Source organism: Pelophylax lessonae, assembly GCF_965119305.1.
Source record: "Pelophylax lessonae genome assembly, chromosome: 9".
Classification (NCBI taxonomy): domain Eukaryota; kingdom Metazoa; phylum Chordata; class Amphibia; order Anura; family Ranidae; genus Pelophylax; species Pelophylax lessonae.
Window position 1 is genome coordinate 203,586,963 of NC_138776.1, and position 15,272 is coordinate 203,602,234.

Consider the following 15,272-nt stretch of genomic DNA (forward strand, 5'->3'; position numbering starts at 1 on the left):
CTTCACTGGGTATATGTGAGGGTTTACATCCACTTTAAGCCTATTCTGCTCTACTGTTTTAGTGTTCTGTAGGTTTGTAAAACACATAGTTGTGCTTCACATTTTTTTTTTTTTTAAATCGTATGGCTACATCGCTGCTCTTTTAAATGAGCCCCTTTGTGATCTTGGCTGCATCGAATCACATGAAGAAGCTCAGAAGTGGCATTCATAAATGGAGATTTACTTTTTAATTTTAAAATAAGGTGATTTATTTCTTTTGACTTGTATTTTAATAAATCATGTGAAGTTTGAATAGGCTCACTTCAACATACCACAACTGCAACATTTTTGGCTGTCTACTTGGATGCAGTTAAAATAACGCAATATCTAATTGAACACATTCTTTGCTTTGGTAAAGAAATAAATATTCTATAATGATTAAAGAAAAAAAAAATACTTTGCTTGGTGAAAATTCTGAAATGTATTAGTGATATTTTGGAAATAGAATATTTAAGGTTCTTTTTAAGGTCCACTTATGACAGTTTAATTTGTTAGCCAACTTTAATATTTTTTTTCTATTCTTACAGCAATCAGTGGTAAATACCCAGTGTGGATATGATGTTCGTAAGAAGGTAAGTTCTGATAATAAAATTTCATTTGACTGTCACTGCATGCTTGGTGATTAAATTAAAGTCGTACTCTTTTGCTTACCCTGGTTGCACATTTTGCTGCATAAACGAATAAAACCCCACTGATTTCATAAGGCCTGTTCACACCAATCTGTTTTTGGCTCCATTCACACTAGTGCTTTTTCAGATGTGACTTGAGTCGCATAGAATGACATGACAATGGAAATCACATTGTTTTTAATGGTGCCCATTCAGATCAATGCAACTCAGACATCACGATTTTGGAAAAGGTTTCTGTACACCTTTGGTGCAATTCCAGCACAAATTGTGCCCCACAGAATATGAAAACCACTTCAAAGTATCATCCAAGTTGCACTACATAACTGCACCGAAAGTCAGATCAAAGTCAGATGACTGCTTCTGGTGTAAAAAAAATATTTTCGAGGCTTAAAAAATACCCATGTTTAACCACTTGCCTACTGGGCACTTTCGCCCCCTTCCTGCCCAGGCCAATTTTCAGCTTTCATCGTTTTTACCCTTTGAATGACAATCGCGTGGTCATGCAACAATGTACCCACATTACTTTTTTTCATACAAATAGAGCTTTCTTAAAAAGCAACAGGGATAGTGGGATACCCCTCCTGAGGAGTAGGGTCCCAGCTACGCCTATAAAAGGAAAAGGGATGATAAGGAGGTTGTCATAACCAGTTAGTTAGAGCATCAAACACAGCATACTCCAGTAAAATAAGAAACAATGTTAAATAAAAATTGAATTTATTAGATTAAATGTAAGACATACAAAAAGATAAAAATGGAGCCAACTCCATAACCTGACATCATTTGTCTTGCATTGAGCGATACACACTAAATGTTAGTAACCGATGAGGATGGTCTAACGCGTTTCGCATGAAAGCCGCGAAATAGAGCTTTCTTGTAGTGGTATTTATTCACATCTGGGCAAAAATGTTGAGAAATGAAACAAAAAAAAAATGTCATCGTTTATTTTGCAAAGAGGTTATTTCTCTCTTTCACTGATGTGCTCCGATGAAGCTTCACTGATGTGCTCCGATGAAGCTTCACTGATGTGCTCCGATGAAGCTTCACTGATGTGCTCCGATGAAGCTTCACTGATGTGCGCCGATGAGGCTTCACTGATGTGCGCCGATGAGGCTTCACTGATGTGCGCCGATGAGGCTTTACTGATGTGCTCCGATGAAGCTTCACTGATGTGCTCCGATGAAGCTTCACTGATGTGCGCACATGAGGCTGCACTGATGTGCGTCGATGAGGCTGCACTGATGTGCGTCGATGAGGCTGCACTGATGTGCGTCGATGAGGCTGCACTGATGTGCGTCGATGAGGCTGCACTGATGTGCGTCGATGAGGCTGCACTGATGTGCGTCGATGAAGCTTCACTGATGTGCTCCGATGAAGCTTCACTGATGTGCTCCGATGAAGCTTCACTGATGTGCTCCGATGAAGCTTCACTGATGTGCCCCGATGAAGCTTCACTGATGTGTCCCGATGAAGCTTCACTGATGTGCCCCGATGAAGCTTCACTGATGTGCTCCGATGAAGCTTCACTGATGTGCTCCGATGAAGCTTCACTGATGTGCGCCGATGAAGCTTCACTGATGTGCGCCGATGAAGCTTCACTGATGTGCCCCGATGAAGCTTCACTGATGTGCTCCGATGAAGCTTCACTGATGTGCTCCGATGAAGCTTCACTGATGTGCTCCGATGAAGCTTCACTGATGTGCGCCGATGAGGCTGCACTGATGTGTGCCGATGAGGCTTCACTGATGTGCGCCGATGAGACTGAGGCGGCACTCATAGGTGACACTGATGAGGTGCCACTCATAGGTGAAACTGATGAGGCAGACACTGATATAGATATATTTAGCAGAGACCCTAGGGAATAAAATGGTAATCCTTGCAATTTTTTATGCCACACGGTATTTGCGCAGCGATTTTTTTTCAAACACAATTTTCAGTACACTTTTTAATTTAAAAAAATACAATATATACTATAAGAAATACTATATAATTTTTGTAAAATATAAAAGATGATGTTACGCTGAGTAAAAAGATACCTAACGTCACACTTTAAAATTGCGCACACTCGTGGAATGTTGACAAACTACGGTACTTAAAAAATCTCCATAGGCGACGCTTTAAAATTTTTTACAGGTTACCCGTTTAGAGTTACAGAGGAGGTCTAGCGCTAGAAGTTTTTCCTCTCTCTAATGTTTGCGGTGATACCATTTAAATATGCAGTTATGACTTACGTATGTGCTTGCTTCTGCACACGAGCAAGGAGGGATAGGTGCGCTTTTTTTTTTTTTTTTTTTTACACTGTCCCTTTTTTTGATTTTTTTTTTTTTTTTTAATCACTTTTATTCCTATTACAAGGAAGGTAACATCCCTTGTATTAGAAATAATACTACTCCCTTATAAGTAGACTTTATAGTTATGTTAAGGTACTTATAAAAACTCAGTAATTTTAATTTATTGTTTTCATATTTGCTACGCTAGTATAGGTATAGTTTTGCCTGAGTGCCTTTATTCATCTTCTGCTTTCATGCCTATAGTCAGGGAAATCTGATAACTGCAGTTGTGTCCAGTCTCATTATACTAATACCAATATTGCTAAAGGGATTTCCCAAAAAAGCAATGTTTAGGTCATAGCAGTAATGAGCCTGCTTATTTTTGTCTCGGGATAATCTCCACAATTAGCGCCCTTCTGTTCCTCATCAAGTCATTATTAAAGGAAATGTAAAATGGTATTGCACTTGTTTACATTATTATGCTTTTTAGAAGGTAAAAATAATGAAGTTAGTACATTTTTTAAGATTCTTCTTCACCATTGGGTTATACTGCCCCCTACAGGAGTAGGACACTAGGCAGGAAAAAGCCTATGGGCAATCCCAGGGGATATACACCCACACTCAGCTATAGGCACTCTCTTTCTGCCTAGTCAGGAGTGAGGACCTAGTTCCTTGCTGGAATCTCTGGTCCTGGCATTTTTTTTTTCCTTTTTAAATTGATTTTTTTCCTTTTTTATTTTGTTCCTGTAAGAATCTTTCTATCAACTGCCGGGCTGGGCGACGGACTGGATAATCTAGATCCAGAGGATCCCCCCAGTCTGGCCAGCGAGTGCGCACAGGCCTCAGCTCCGCGCTAGAACAGCCCATGACATAGCCCCTCTGAGCGGGGGCTGGCCTGCAAGTTAAATGTCTCGCAAGGGCGCATACGACCTGGCCTCGGCCTGAGTCGCAGCGTTCCTCCTGGCCGACAGCCACCCACAGCCCGATGGAGTGGTGGTCTGTCAGGACTGGTGCCCACCCTGTTCCTGGTATGGTAAGTAGCTGGGATCCCCGAGTCTCTCTCTCCCCCCCCCCCCCAACTTATCTGTGGGTCTTCATCCCCTCCCTGGGTGAGGTTATGAGCTGGCTTTTGCCACATGCTCTTAAGGGGGGCTTGTTGGAGTTGTTGGGCTGGGGGGGCGGATGGTTTGGAATCCGCAGACCTCTGCCTCACGAGGCCAGATTACACCCCAGATTTAGCCTATTGGTTGGTAGCTACATGGGGAGGCCCCAGCGATGGAGGCTGCAGCCACTACCCTCCGTTTGGGCATCCGCACTCCCCTTAGCTGCCCCTGGGTGGTCAGCTTCACTGAGGCTCGCGCCCAGGCGGCTGAGCATCCACATAAATTTAGGCTTAGGCTTGTGGGGGCAGTTTAATTTTTGATGGCAACCTTGCTGCCAATATTGTGGAGGGCACCTACCCCATTTAGTGCTCACGGGGGGGGGGGGGGGGGGGGGGGGGGCGGCCCGGCCCCCCTTTTATAGGGGCTATTTCCTATTGTGCTGGCCTCTGTTGTTTTTTGCAGGGTCCAGTAGGTGGTCTATTCGTGGACCCTGGGTCGGCGTCCCCCTTGCGGGATCGCAGTCGGCAGCCCTCCCCTGATATGTTTTTCTGAGTGTATAACTCTAGTCAGCCTTTTCCCATGTGTAGTAGTATTCTCAGCTGTGCTAAAACAAATACCTTGTTTACAGGACTTGCTGAGTCATCGCAGTGGTGACCCATCCCTTGTCAGAAGGCTAAGTAGAAGGTTTAAAGTGGTTGGTTGTAAAGGCAGATGGTTTCTTTTTTACTTTACTGCATTCTATGTAGTAAGGTAAAGCACCGCCTGCATGCAGCTCCCCCCAAATACATACTTGAGTCCAATCTCGATCCAGCAATGTGCAGGAGAGCCGAGGCTTTCTCGACTTTCTCACTCCTCATTGGCTCTGATACAGCAGCGGGAGCCATTGGCTGTCAATCAGTCAGTTACGAGGGAGCAGGGGATGGGGCTTAGGAGAAAGCACAAACGAGTGCTTCCATAGCAAGCGGCTTGCTATGGGGGCACTCAGCATGTGGATGGAGCCAGGAGCATCAGCATAGGACCCGAGAAGAGGAGGATCGGTGCTGCTCTGTGCAAAACCATTCCACAGGGCAAGTAGAAATACCATGTTTGCTATTTTAATTTAAAAAAAACGAAGCTTTACAATCACATTAAATCTAATAAAGAGACTAGCAGTCAAAGCTTCATCTGATGTGCTTTCTTTTCAGCCGACTCACTGTGCTCTGGGAATCCTTTGTCATGTATAAATAGTCCATTCAGCCTTGCATTTTCTTGCTTTTTACCTGATGTGTTTTATATCGAAATCAATGGAAATTAATCAAAAAGCATACCAACTTGCCAACCTTTTTTAAAAAGTTTACTTTGATTTAACTAAAAAAAAAAAATGTTAGGCAAAGATGTTTCCAGAGCTCAGAAGGGACCTTGGGGATCTCTGATCAGATGCTTTGGAGGGCAGAGGAGGGATCGGGGTTGTATATTTAGAGTACCTGTCACTGCCTGAGCTATTGCAAGGGATGTTGACCACTTCAGCCCCGGAAGGTTTTACCCCCTTAATGACCAGGCCATTTTTTGTGATACGGCACTGCGTTACTTTAACTTACAATTGCGTGGACCTGCGGCGCTTTACCCAAATAAAAAGTATGTCCTTTTTTTCCCTACAAATAGAGCTTTCTTTAGATGGTATTTGATCACATCTGCGGTTTCCTAAACAAAAAAAGATTGACCGTTTTGAAAAAAAAAAAAAAAAAAAAACAATGTTTTTTACTTTATGCTATAAAACATATCCAATAAAAAATAAATAAAAAAAACAAGATTTTTTATTTATTTAGGCCAATATGTGTTCTGCTACATATTTTTGCTTAAAATAAAATCCCAATAATTGTATATGGATTGGTTTGCGCAAAAGATATAGCGTCTACAAACTATGGGATAGATTTTTGGAATTTTTATTTTTTCTTCTAGAAAAGGAGGCGATCAGCAATTTTTTTTTTTTTTTTACGGGACTGCAACATTGCAGCGGACAAAGTGACACCAATACAGTGATCAGTGCTAAAAAAAAAAAAAAAAAGCACTGTCACTGTACTAATGACACTGGCAGGAAGGGGGTTATTATCGGGGTGATCAAAGGGTTAAGTGTGCTTCTAGGGAGTGCTTTGTAACTGTGGGGGATTGCCTAACTGGGGGAAGACCAAGATTTGTGTTTCTGCTTAGCGGAAACGCAAGATCTCCATCTTCCCCTCTGACAGAAGAACGGCAGTCTGCCTTGTTTACACTCCTCCACTGGACCCGCTGATTGGCTCCTGCTGTGTCCAATGGCAGCGAGAGTGGGCACGAGCCTACGTAAAGGTACGTCAGTTCACGCAGGAATTCCACCCTGCCACGGTATATCTTCATGGGGCGATCCTCAAGTGGTTAAAAAAAAAGTTAGAGAGTGTAAAAAATAAAATAAATATTGCACATATAGTGTTGCGCACACATATATAACACTTGTAAAGGCTTTTAAAGCGCCTCCTATGGAGATTTTTAGGTACCATAGTATGTCACCATTTCACAGGCATGTAAAATTTTACATCCTGAAATGTTTTGTCTATTTACATGACAGAATAATATAATCTTTTAGTTGGGTATTCTATTTTGTTTGTTGTTTGTTTTCATTTAAGCATTTTTTTTTTGTTCAGAATTTTTTCATTGATAAACGGTTGCGCAAATATCATGTGACATGGAAAAATTGCAACAGCCACCATTTTTTTTTTTTTTTGTTGGGGGTTCTAGGTTTTTTTTTTTTTTTTGTTTAATTTATTTTTATTTGGGGAAAAAAATGCAGATTTTAACATGTATGTGAAAAGTGTCAGAATTTGTCTGGGCAGATAGTGGTTAAATGTGATTTGGGCTGTTTACTGAGAACACGAAGAAGATATTTTTCACAAAGTCAGTTTGTGAAAAAGTTTTCTTTTTGGCCAGAATGTACTGACCTGAATTTTGTTCTTCTTTCCAGCCTCCTTCAGAAAGAGGCACTGTGACATACACAAGGGGATGTATATCTGCCCTGGAGGCCTGGCTACCAAGGAACATCTATATTGTGGCTGCAGCTTTCTTGGTGATTTCTATTCTTCAGGTAAGCTAACCTAATTGTGTGGCCTTTTATTTCCGCTTGTACTTTTTAGCCAGTACCATGGGTGGGTCTACTCACTGAATCCATTAGCATCCATCATTTGCCTTAAAAAAAAAGTTAACAAGTTAGATCAGTGGTCTCCAAACTGCGGCCCTTTGCGTGCCTTTATCTGGCCCTTGAGGCAATATTTCTCCCTCTGACATAAAAAAATGGGGTATTACTCCTCCCACTGACACCAATGATGGTGCATAAATTCATCCTTTTGCACCACTGATAGGGCCCTATTCCTTTCTCTGACATCAACAATGGGGCACTATTCTTCCCACTGACACCGACAATGGGGCACTGTTCCTCCCACTGACACCAACAACCGGGCTCTATTTTTCCCACTGACACCGACATTGGAGCACTATACCTCCCACTGACACTGACAATGGGGCACTGTTCCTCCCACTGACACCAACAATGGAGCACTGTTCCTCCCACTGACACCAACAACCAATCACTGTTCCTCCCACTGACACCAACAACCGATCACTGTTCCTCCCACTGACACCAACAATGGGGCACTGTTCCTCCCACTGACACCAACAATGGGGCACTGTTCCTCCCACTGACACTAAGAATGGGACACTATACCTCCCACTGACACCGGCAATGGGGCTCTATTCCTCCCACTGACACCAACGATGGGGCACTGTTCCTCCCACTGACACCAACAATGTGGCACTATACCTCCCACTGACACCGGCAATGGGGCTCTATTCCTCCCACTGACATCAACAATGGGGCACTATTACTCCCACTGATACCGGCAATGGGGCATTATATCTCCCATTGACGCCGACATTGGGGCACTATTCCTCCCGCTGACACCAACAATGGGGCACTATTCCTCCCGCTGACACCAACAATGAGGCACTATTCCTCCCGCTGACACCAACAATGGGGCACTATTCCTCCCGCTGACACCAACAATGGGGCACTATTCCTCCCGCTGACACCAACAATGGGACACTATTCCTCCTGCTGACACCAACAATGGGGCACTATTCCTCCTGCTGACAACAACAATGGGGCACTATTCCTCCTGCTGACACCAACAATGGGACACTATTCCTCCTGCTGACACCAACAATGGGGCACTATTCCTCCTGCTGACACCAACAATGGGGCACTATTCCTCCTGCTGACACCAACAATGAGGCACTATTCCTCCTGCTGACACCAACAACTGGGCTCTATCCCTCCCGCTGACACCAACAACTGGGCTCTATCCCTCCCGCTGACACCAACAACTGGGCTCTATTCCTCCCGCTGACACCAACAACTGGGCTCTATTCCTCCCGCTGACACCAACAACTGGGCTCTATTCCTCCCGCTAACACCAACAACGGGGCACTATTCCTCCCACTGACACCAACAATGGGGCACTATTCCTCCCACTGACACCAACAATGGGGCACTATTCCTCCCGCTGACACCAACAATGGGGCACTATTCCTCCCGCTGACACCAACAATGGGGCACTATTCCTCCCGCTGACACCAACAATGGGGCACTATTCCTCCCGCTGACACCTACAATGGGACACTATTCCTCCCGCTGACACCAACAATGGGGCACTATTCATCCTGCTGACACCAACAATGGGGTACTGTTCCTCCCACTGACACCAACAAGAGGACACAATTCCCCCCGCTTACACCAACAATGGGACACTATTCCTTCCACTGATACTAATGATGGGGCTTTATTTTCCCACTCATACCAAGAATGGGGCACTATTCCTCCGACTGATACCAATGATGGGGCACCATGCCTTTCACTGATACCAATGATGGGGCACCATGCCTTTCACTGATACCAGTGATGGGGCACTATTCCTCCCACTGACACTAGTACGTGTGAAGTCACCCTAACACCCATAAGAAGGCTGCTGTCTGCACAGTACTGGCTGCCATAACTTGAAGATAGTAATATTATGGGAAGCATCAGATGGACCTAAAACATGAACAGAACCAGAATGTACAAAAAAAATGATATTTACAGGTAAAGAATGACTAATTAGTGATATTGAGCTTTAAAGGACATGTTCACTTTTCTTATAAAAATGGGTCCTCCCCTAATAAATGGTGTCATCTTGGTTCTACTATTCATCGCCACAAAACCTGTTGTCACACCTGCACACAAAAAATGGATCTAAAACATCCAGGCAGTTGGGAGCAGTTTCATGCCACATCTAAGGTCTGTGCTGAGGCATACTAGGTAGGGGGGTATGGCTTTTTGAGACAAGTGACGTACTTCAGAGGACCTCAAAATGTCAGCTTGGAATAGGAGGGTTCTGTGAATGTTCAGAAACGTGTTGGGAATTGCTTCAGTGTAATCAGAAGTAAACAGTAGATGAGTGTATATTTAGTGATAGTAATTATTTATAACTGCTGGAAATGGCAGGTGCTAATGTTAAAGCAGCTCAGATGTAACGTAAACCCATCACTTGCCCTTACCAACAAGCCACTCGGGGGGGGAGTGATGGTTTGAGAAATGGAAAGCACCAACTGGCATTTGGTGATTCCTGTAGAGGTGGACTTGCTGGGACAGGTTAGTGACCAGTTTGCTTTTAAACAAAGAAATATGACATAATATATAAAGGTTGATGGTGTTTTATGGACTTCCATTTTTTTTTCTGGACTGTAGATCTGCTTTAGGTGGGTTTACACTTATGCAAATTGGATGTGGGTTTAGCAGGAGACTGTGACCGTCTCTTAATGAAGCCGGTTCACACATCTCCAGGGCGGCTGCAGAGCAGATTGAACAAGGGTCCTGTGTGTCTTTGACTCTGTTTTAGGTCCACATTCAGGCAAAAATTCGGGCCTGATTCATCCCGGTCACGGAGAACAGGGACGATCCGGACCCCCCCCCCCCCCCCCCCCCCCCCTGTGAGCGGCAACCGAATTCAGTGTGAACCCAGCCTTAAAGAAGAACTCTCTATCCGAATATGGATTCTGAAATCCTTTAAAGCAGGGGTCTTTAAACTATGGCCCTCCAGTTGTTCCCATCATGCCTAATCATTTCTGTAAATATCAGAGTTTTACAATGCCCCATGGGATGTGTAGATCCGCGACAGCTAGAGGGCCGTTGTTTAAGGATCCCTGCTTTAAAGACTCTTTTACATAGAACTAGCATAAGTACCTGAACCTGTCCTAAAGTGTATGTAAACCCCCACCTTGTAAAACAACCCAATCTTCAGTTTCAAATCGAAATGAAAGACATAACGTGTGTGTGTTTGTGTGTGTGTGTATGTATATATATATATATATATATATATATATATGTGTGTATATATAATATATATACTATATTAAGAGTATTGGGACGCCTGCCTTTACACACACATGAACTTTAATAGCATCCCAGTCCTTGATCCGTAGGGTTCAATATTAAGTTGGCTCCCCCTTTGTAGCTATACCAGCTTTAACTCTTCTGGGAAAGCGGTCCACAAGGTTTAGGAGTGTGTCTATGGGAATGTTTGACCATTCTTCCAGAAGCGCATTTGTGAGGTCGGGGACCGATTTTGGACGAGAAGGCCTCGCTTGTAGTCTCTGCTCTAATTCTTACCAAAGGTGTTCTATCGGGTTTAGGTCAGGACTCTGGTGGAGGGGGGAATTATGGTGTGGGGTTGTTTTTCAGGGGTTGAGCTTGGCCCCTTAGTTCCAGTGAAGGGAATTCTTAAGGCGTCAGTACACCAAGACATTTTGGACAATTTCATGCTCCCTACTTTGTGGGAACAGTTTGGGGATGGCCTCTTCCTGTTCCAACATGACTGCGCTCCAGTGCACAAAGCAAGGTCCATTAAGACATGGATGAATGAGCTTGGCGTGGAGGAACTTGACTGGCCTGCACAGAGTCTTGACCTCAACCCAATAGAACCTCTTGGGGATGAATTAGAGCGGAGAGTGTGAGCCAGGTCTTCTTGTCCAACATCAGTGCTTGACCTCACAAATGTGATTCTGGAAGAATGGTCAAACATTCCCAAAGACACATTCCTAAACCTTGTGGACAGCCTTCCCAGAAGAGTTGAAGCTGTTATAGCAGCAAAGGGTGGGCCAACTCAATATTCAACCCTACGGACTAAGACTGGGATGCCATTAAAGTTCATGTGCGTGTAACGGCAGGCGTCCCAATACTTTTGTGTGTGGAGATATATAATATACATACAAACCCAATTCAAAAAAAGTTGGGACACTGTACAAATTGTGAATAAAAACAGAATGCAATGATGTGGAAGTTTTGAATTTCAATATTTTATTCAGAATACAACATAGATGACATATCAAATGTTTAAACTGAGAAAATGTATCATTTTAAGGGAAAAATAAGTTGATTTTAAATTTCATGGCATCAACACATCTCAAAAAAATGTTAGGACAAGGCCATGTTTACCACTGTGTGGCATCCCCTCTTCTTTTTATAACAGTCTGCAAACGTCTGGGGACTGAGGAGACAAGTTGCTCAAGTTTAGGAATAGGAATGTTGTCCCATTCTTGTCTAATACAGGCTTCTAGTTGCTCAACTGTCTTAGGTCTTCTTTGTCGCATCTTCCTCTTTATGATGCGCCAAATGTTTTCTATGGGTGAAAGATCTGGACTGCAGGCTGGCCATTTCAGTACCCTGATCCTTCTTCTATGCAGCCATGATGTTGTAATTGATGCAGTATGTGGTCTGGCATTGTCATGCTGGAAAATGCAAGGTTTTCCCTGAAAGAGAGGACGTCTGGATGGGAGCATACGTTGTTCTAGAACTTGGATATACCTTTCAGCATTGATGGTGCCTTTCCAGATGTGTAAGCTGCCCATGCCACACACACTCATGCAACCCCATACCATCAGAGATGCAGGCTTCTGAACTGAGCGCTGAGGACAACGTGGGTTGTCCTTGTCCTCTTTAGTCCGGATGACATGGCATCCCAGTTTTCCAAAAAGAACTTTAAATTTTGATTTGTCTGACCACAGAAGAGTTTTCCACTTTGCCACAGACCATTTTAAATGAGCCTTGGACTAGAGAAAACGCCTGTGCTTCTGGATCATGTTTAGATATGGCTTCTTTTTTGGCCTATAGAGTTGTAGTCGGCAAAGGCGAATGGCACGGTGGATTGTGTTCACCGGCAATGTTTCTGGAAGTATTCCTGAGCCCATGTTGTGATTTCCATTACAGTAGCATTCCTGTATGTGATGCAGTGCCGTCTAAGGGCCCGAAGATCACGGGCATCCAGTATGGTTTTCCGGCCTTGACCCTTACGCATAGATTTTGTTCCAGATTCTCTGAATCTTTGGATGATAATATGTACTGTAGATGATGATAACTTCAAACTCTTTGCAATTTTTCTCTAAGAAACTCCTTTCTGATATTGCTCCACTATTTTTCACCGCAGCATTGGTGGAATTTGTGATCCTCTGCCCATCTTGACTTCTGAGAGACACTGCCACTCGGAGAGGCTCTTTTATACCCAATCATGTTGCCAGTTGACCGAATAAGTTGCAAATTGGTCCTCCAGCTGTTCCTTTATATATACATTTAACATTTCCGGCCTCTTATTGCTACCTGTCCCAACATTTTTGGAATGTGTAGCTTTCGTGAAATCCAAAATGAGCCAATATTTGGCATGACATTTCAAAATGTCTCACTTTCAACATTTGATATGTTATCTATATTATATTGTGAATACAATATAAGTTTGAGATTTGTAAATTAGTCCATTCCTTTTTTACTCACAATTTGTACTATCTATCTATCTATCTACGCTGACACACACCCACAAATGTTTTGCCTTTCATTTTATATTTTAAACTGACGTGTGTGTGTGTGTGTGTGTGTGTGTGTGTGTGTATATATATATATATATATATATATATATATATATATATATATATATATATATATATATATATATATATATCTAGGGTAGGAGAACAAGAAGCACACTGATCTTTCCAGAGAATGGCTGTGCAGGGGTTGTCAGGACAAGACTGATCACTAGAGGAGCGCAGGCTGAGTTCCCAGCACAGCCAGAAAACTGACCACGCTGTGTTCTCATGCCTAGTGTAGTCAGTTTTTGATGGGAACACCAGGGATTTCACACAAAGGAAGCAATACAAAGAGAACAGGGTACTTTCTCATACAGGTACATGGTATAGCAGGCATATATCAGGAATTAGAAATGGTAACCTATTCTTTAATATTCATTATCCTCTCCACACCAGGCAGGAAGGAGGGGTAGCCAGTGAGATTACTATTTGTTTTACACCGTACTGTCTTCAAGCTTGCTCTTAGAATGCCAAAGCAGGTCAATGGCCTCATCAATGTGCTGCTGCTCCTTTTTCGACCAATCACAGACTGGGATTTATTCTAGACCAGGCTGCATTTCTAGACTGCTGTGTATGCCCAAGACCTGATTGTGATGTCTGGCAGGGAGGGAATAATCTCTTGGCTGTGAAACATTTTATGATTTTTCATTGTCCAATTTGTGCGTTGTTTGGAGTTCAGCTGTAATGCAGAATCTCTTCACATCTGCTGTTTTTAGGGCCAATGTCAATGGGCTTTTGTTTGCTTCAGACCCACTCATTCTCTCATACCAACCTATAAAAATGCAGGTCCACAACGCCTGCAGTGCCTTCTGAATGATCTTTGAAGTGTCTTAAACTGATGTCAAAAGTGGACCGCGTTTGAACATGAAAGCCCGTTGATCCTGACCCCTATTGTGTCCAAATTGATTATATTGGATTTAATAAAGATTAACTTTTTTTTTTTTTTTTCTCAAAAGATATTTGGCATTTATCTTGCCCGAACATTGATGTCAGACATTGACGCTGTGAAAGCCGGATACAGATTTTAAGGACATATCTGGAAAACTAGAAGTCTTCAGAGGATCCCTCTGTACGTCTCCTACTCTTATAGAACCATGACTATTATCCACTGGAGATCCTGAGCCAATGTCCCCTTGGTATCCTGTGACTTATAAACTGGAGCTTGGAAGACTGGCCCTGTACAGGACAACTGTGGTGCTTTACCCTTTTTACATCACTGCAGTGTTCTGACTCTTCCTTCTTTCCTGAGGAAAAAGTCTTTCACCAGATATCCTTGTAGGCCTCAGTAACCCTTTCCTCTGAGGAGACGTTCAATATGGACTCATCTCTGTTTTGCGTCTTGACTGTTATTTACTGTTGCTGGACAAAACCACTGATATATTTGGGGGAATCTCCAAAGTGTACATTTCTTACGCTTGTCACTTTAATAGTGGCATGTCTCCATATGAGGGGACCACAATATGGCTTTAAAGAGTCTTTCTTTTTGCCACAACATGGAAAGTGTCATTTAGAGAAGAGTAAACCAGTTTACAAAGGTCATTTTGCATTCAAATTACAAATCTTTATGATTCACCAAAGGCCTTGTTCATACGGGGCGTGCTGCAATGTACTCCTGTGTGAGGCCTTGTTTACCCGCAGCGGGATGTATAAGTCTTCTGTGCATCCCTGGACAGGCAGTCCTGTTGTCGATTGGGACACTACTCATCCAATTCCCACCCGCACCCACACAGGCTTCAAATTGGGAGCGGCGGCGGTATCCGCACAGCCTCTGTGTCCAAGTAGACATAAATGGGACCACCTGTGTGCGTAAACAAGGCCGCACACTGTGGTGCGCCCCGTGTGAATGATGCCGAAGTATGCAATTTAATCAGCCAGTTAAAACCCAGCTCCAACCAATGTTTTTTTTTTTAGTGCTTTTTAGTTTTGGAATAGAGCAAGAAAGGATTTGAGGAGATTTCTCTTGTTCCATCACCAAGACCGGAAGTGATTGAGAATCTCTCAAATGGTGACACAGCCACAGAGGTTGCTGTTTTAAAAGTGGATTTTACCTCACTTCCTGTTGTTTCTGACAACCTGTCAAATACACAGAGGTAAAGGCGTATTTTCACTTTTGTGTCCAAATCGGGAAAACGCCTGCTTTATATTTGTTACATGTTCTCATTCACACAGCATAACTTGAAAAAAAAATGGCCTGTTCAGTTTTGGAGTTTTCAGAAAAAAGCAAATAAAACATAATGTTTTGTTTGCTACTATGTAGAGGGGGCTTTGCTCTGCACAGAGGC

At 43.1% G+C, this 15,272-nt stretch overlaps 1 protein-coding gene across 1 annotated transcript in view; it reads left to right on the top strand.

The window, feature by feature from the left end:
- TSPAN14 (tetraspanin 14) overlaps window positions 1-14,183 on the top strand; it is a 129,372-nt gene extending 115,189 nt beyond the window's left edge. The window contains exons 7-9 of the mRNA XM_082268021.1: window positions 567-611; window positions 7,010-7,129; window positions 13,947-14,183. Coding sequence (XP_082124147.1) covers window positions 567-611; window positions 7,010-7,129; window positions 13,947-14,018 — 237 coding nt within the window. The 3' untranslated portion in view covers window positions 14,019-14,183. The remainder of the gene's footprint in view (window positions 1-566; window positions 612-7,009; window positions 7,130-13,946) is intronic.
- Window positions 14,184-15,272: the final 1,089 nt, after the last annotated feature.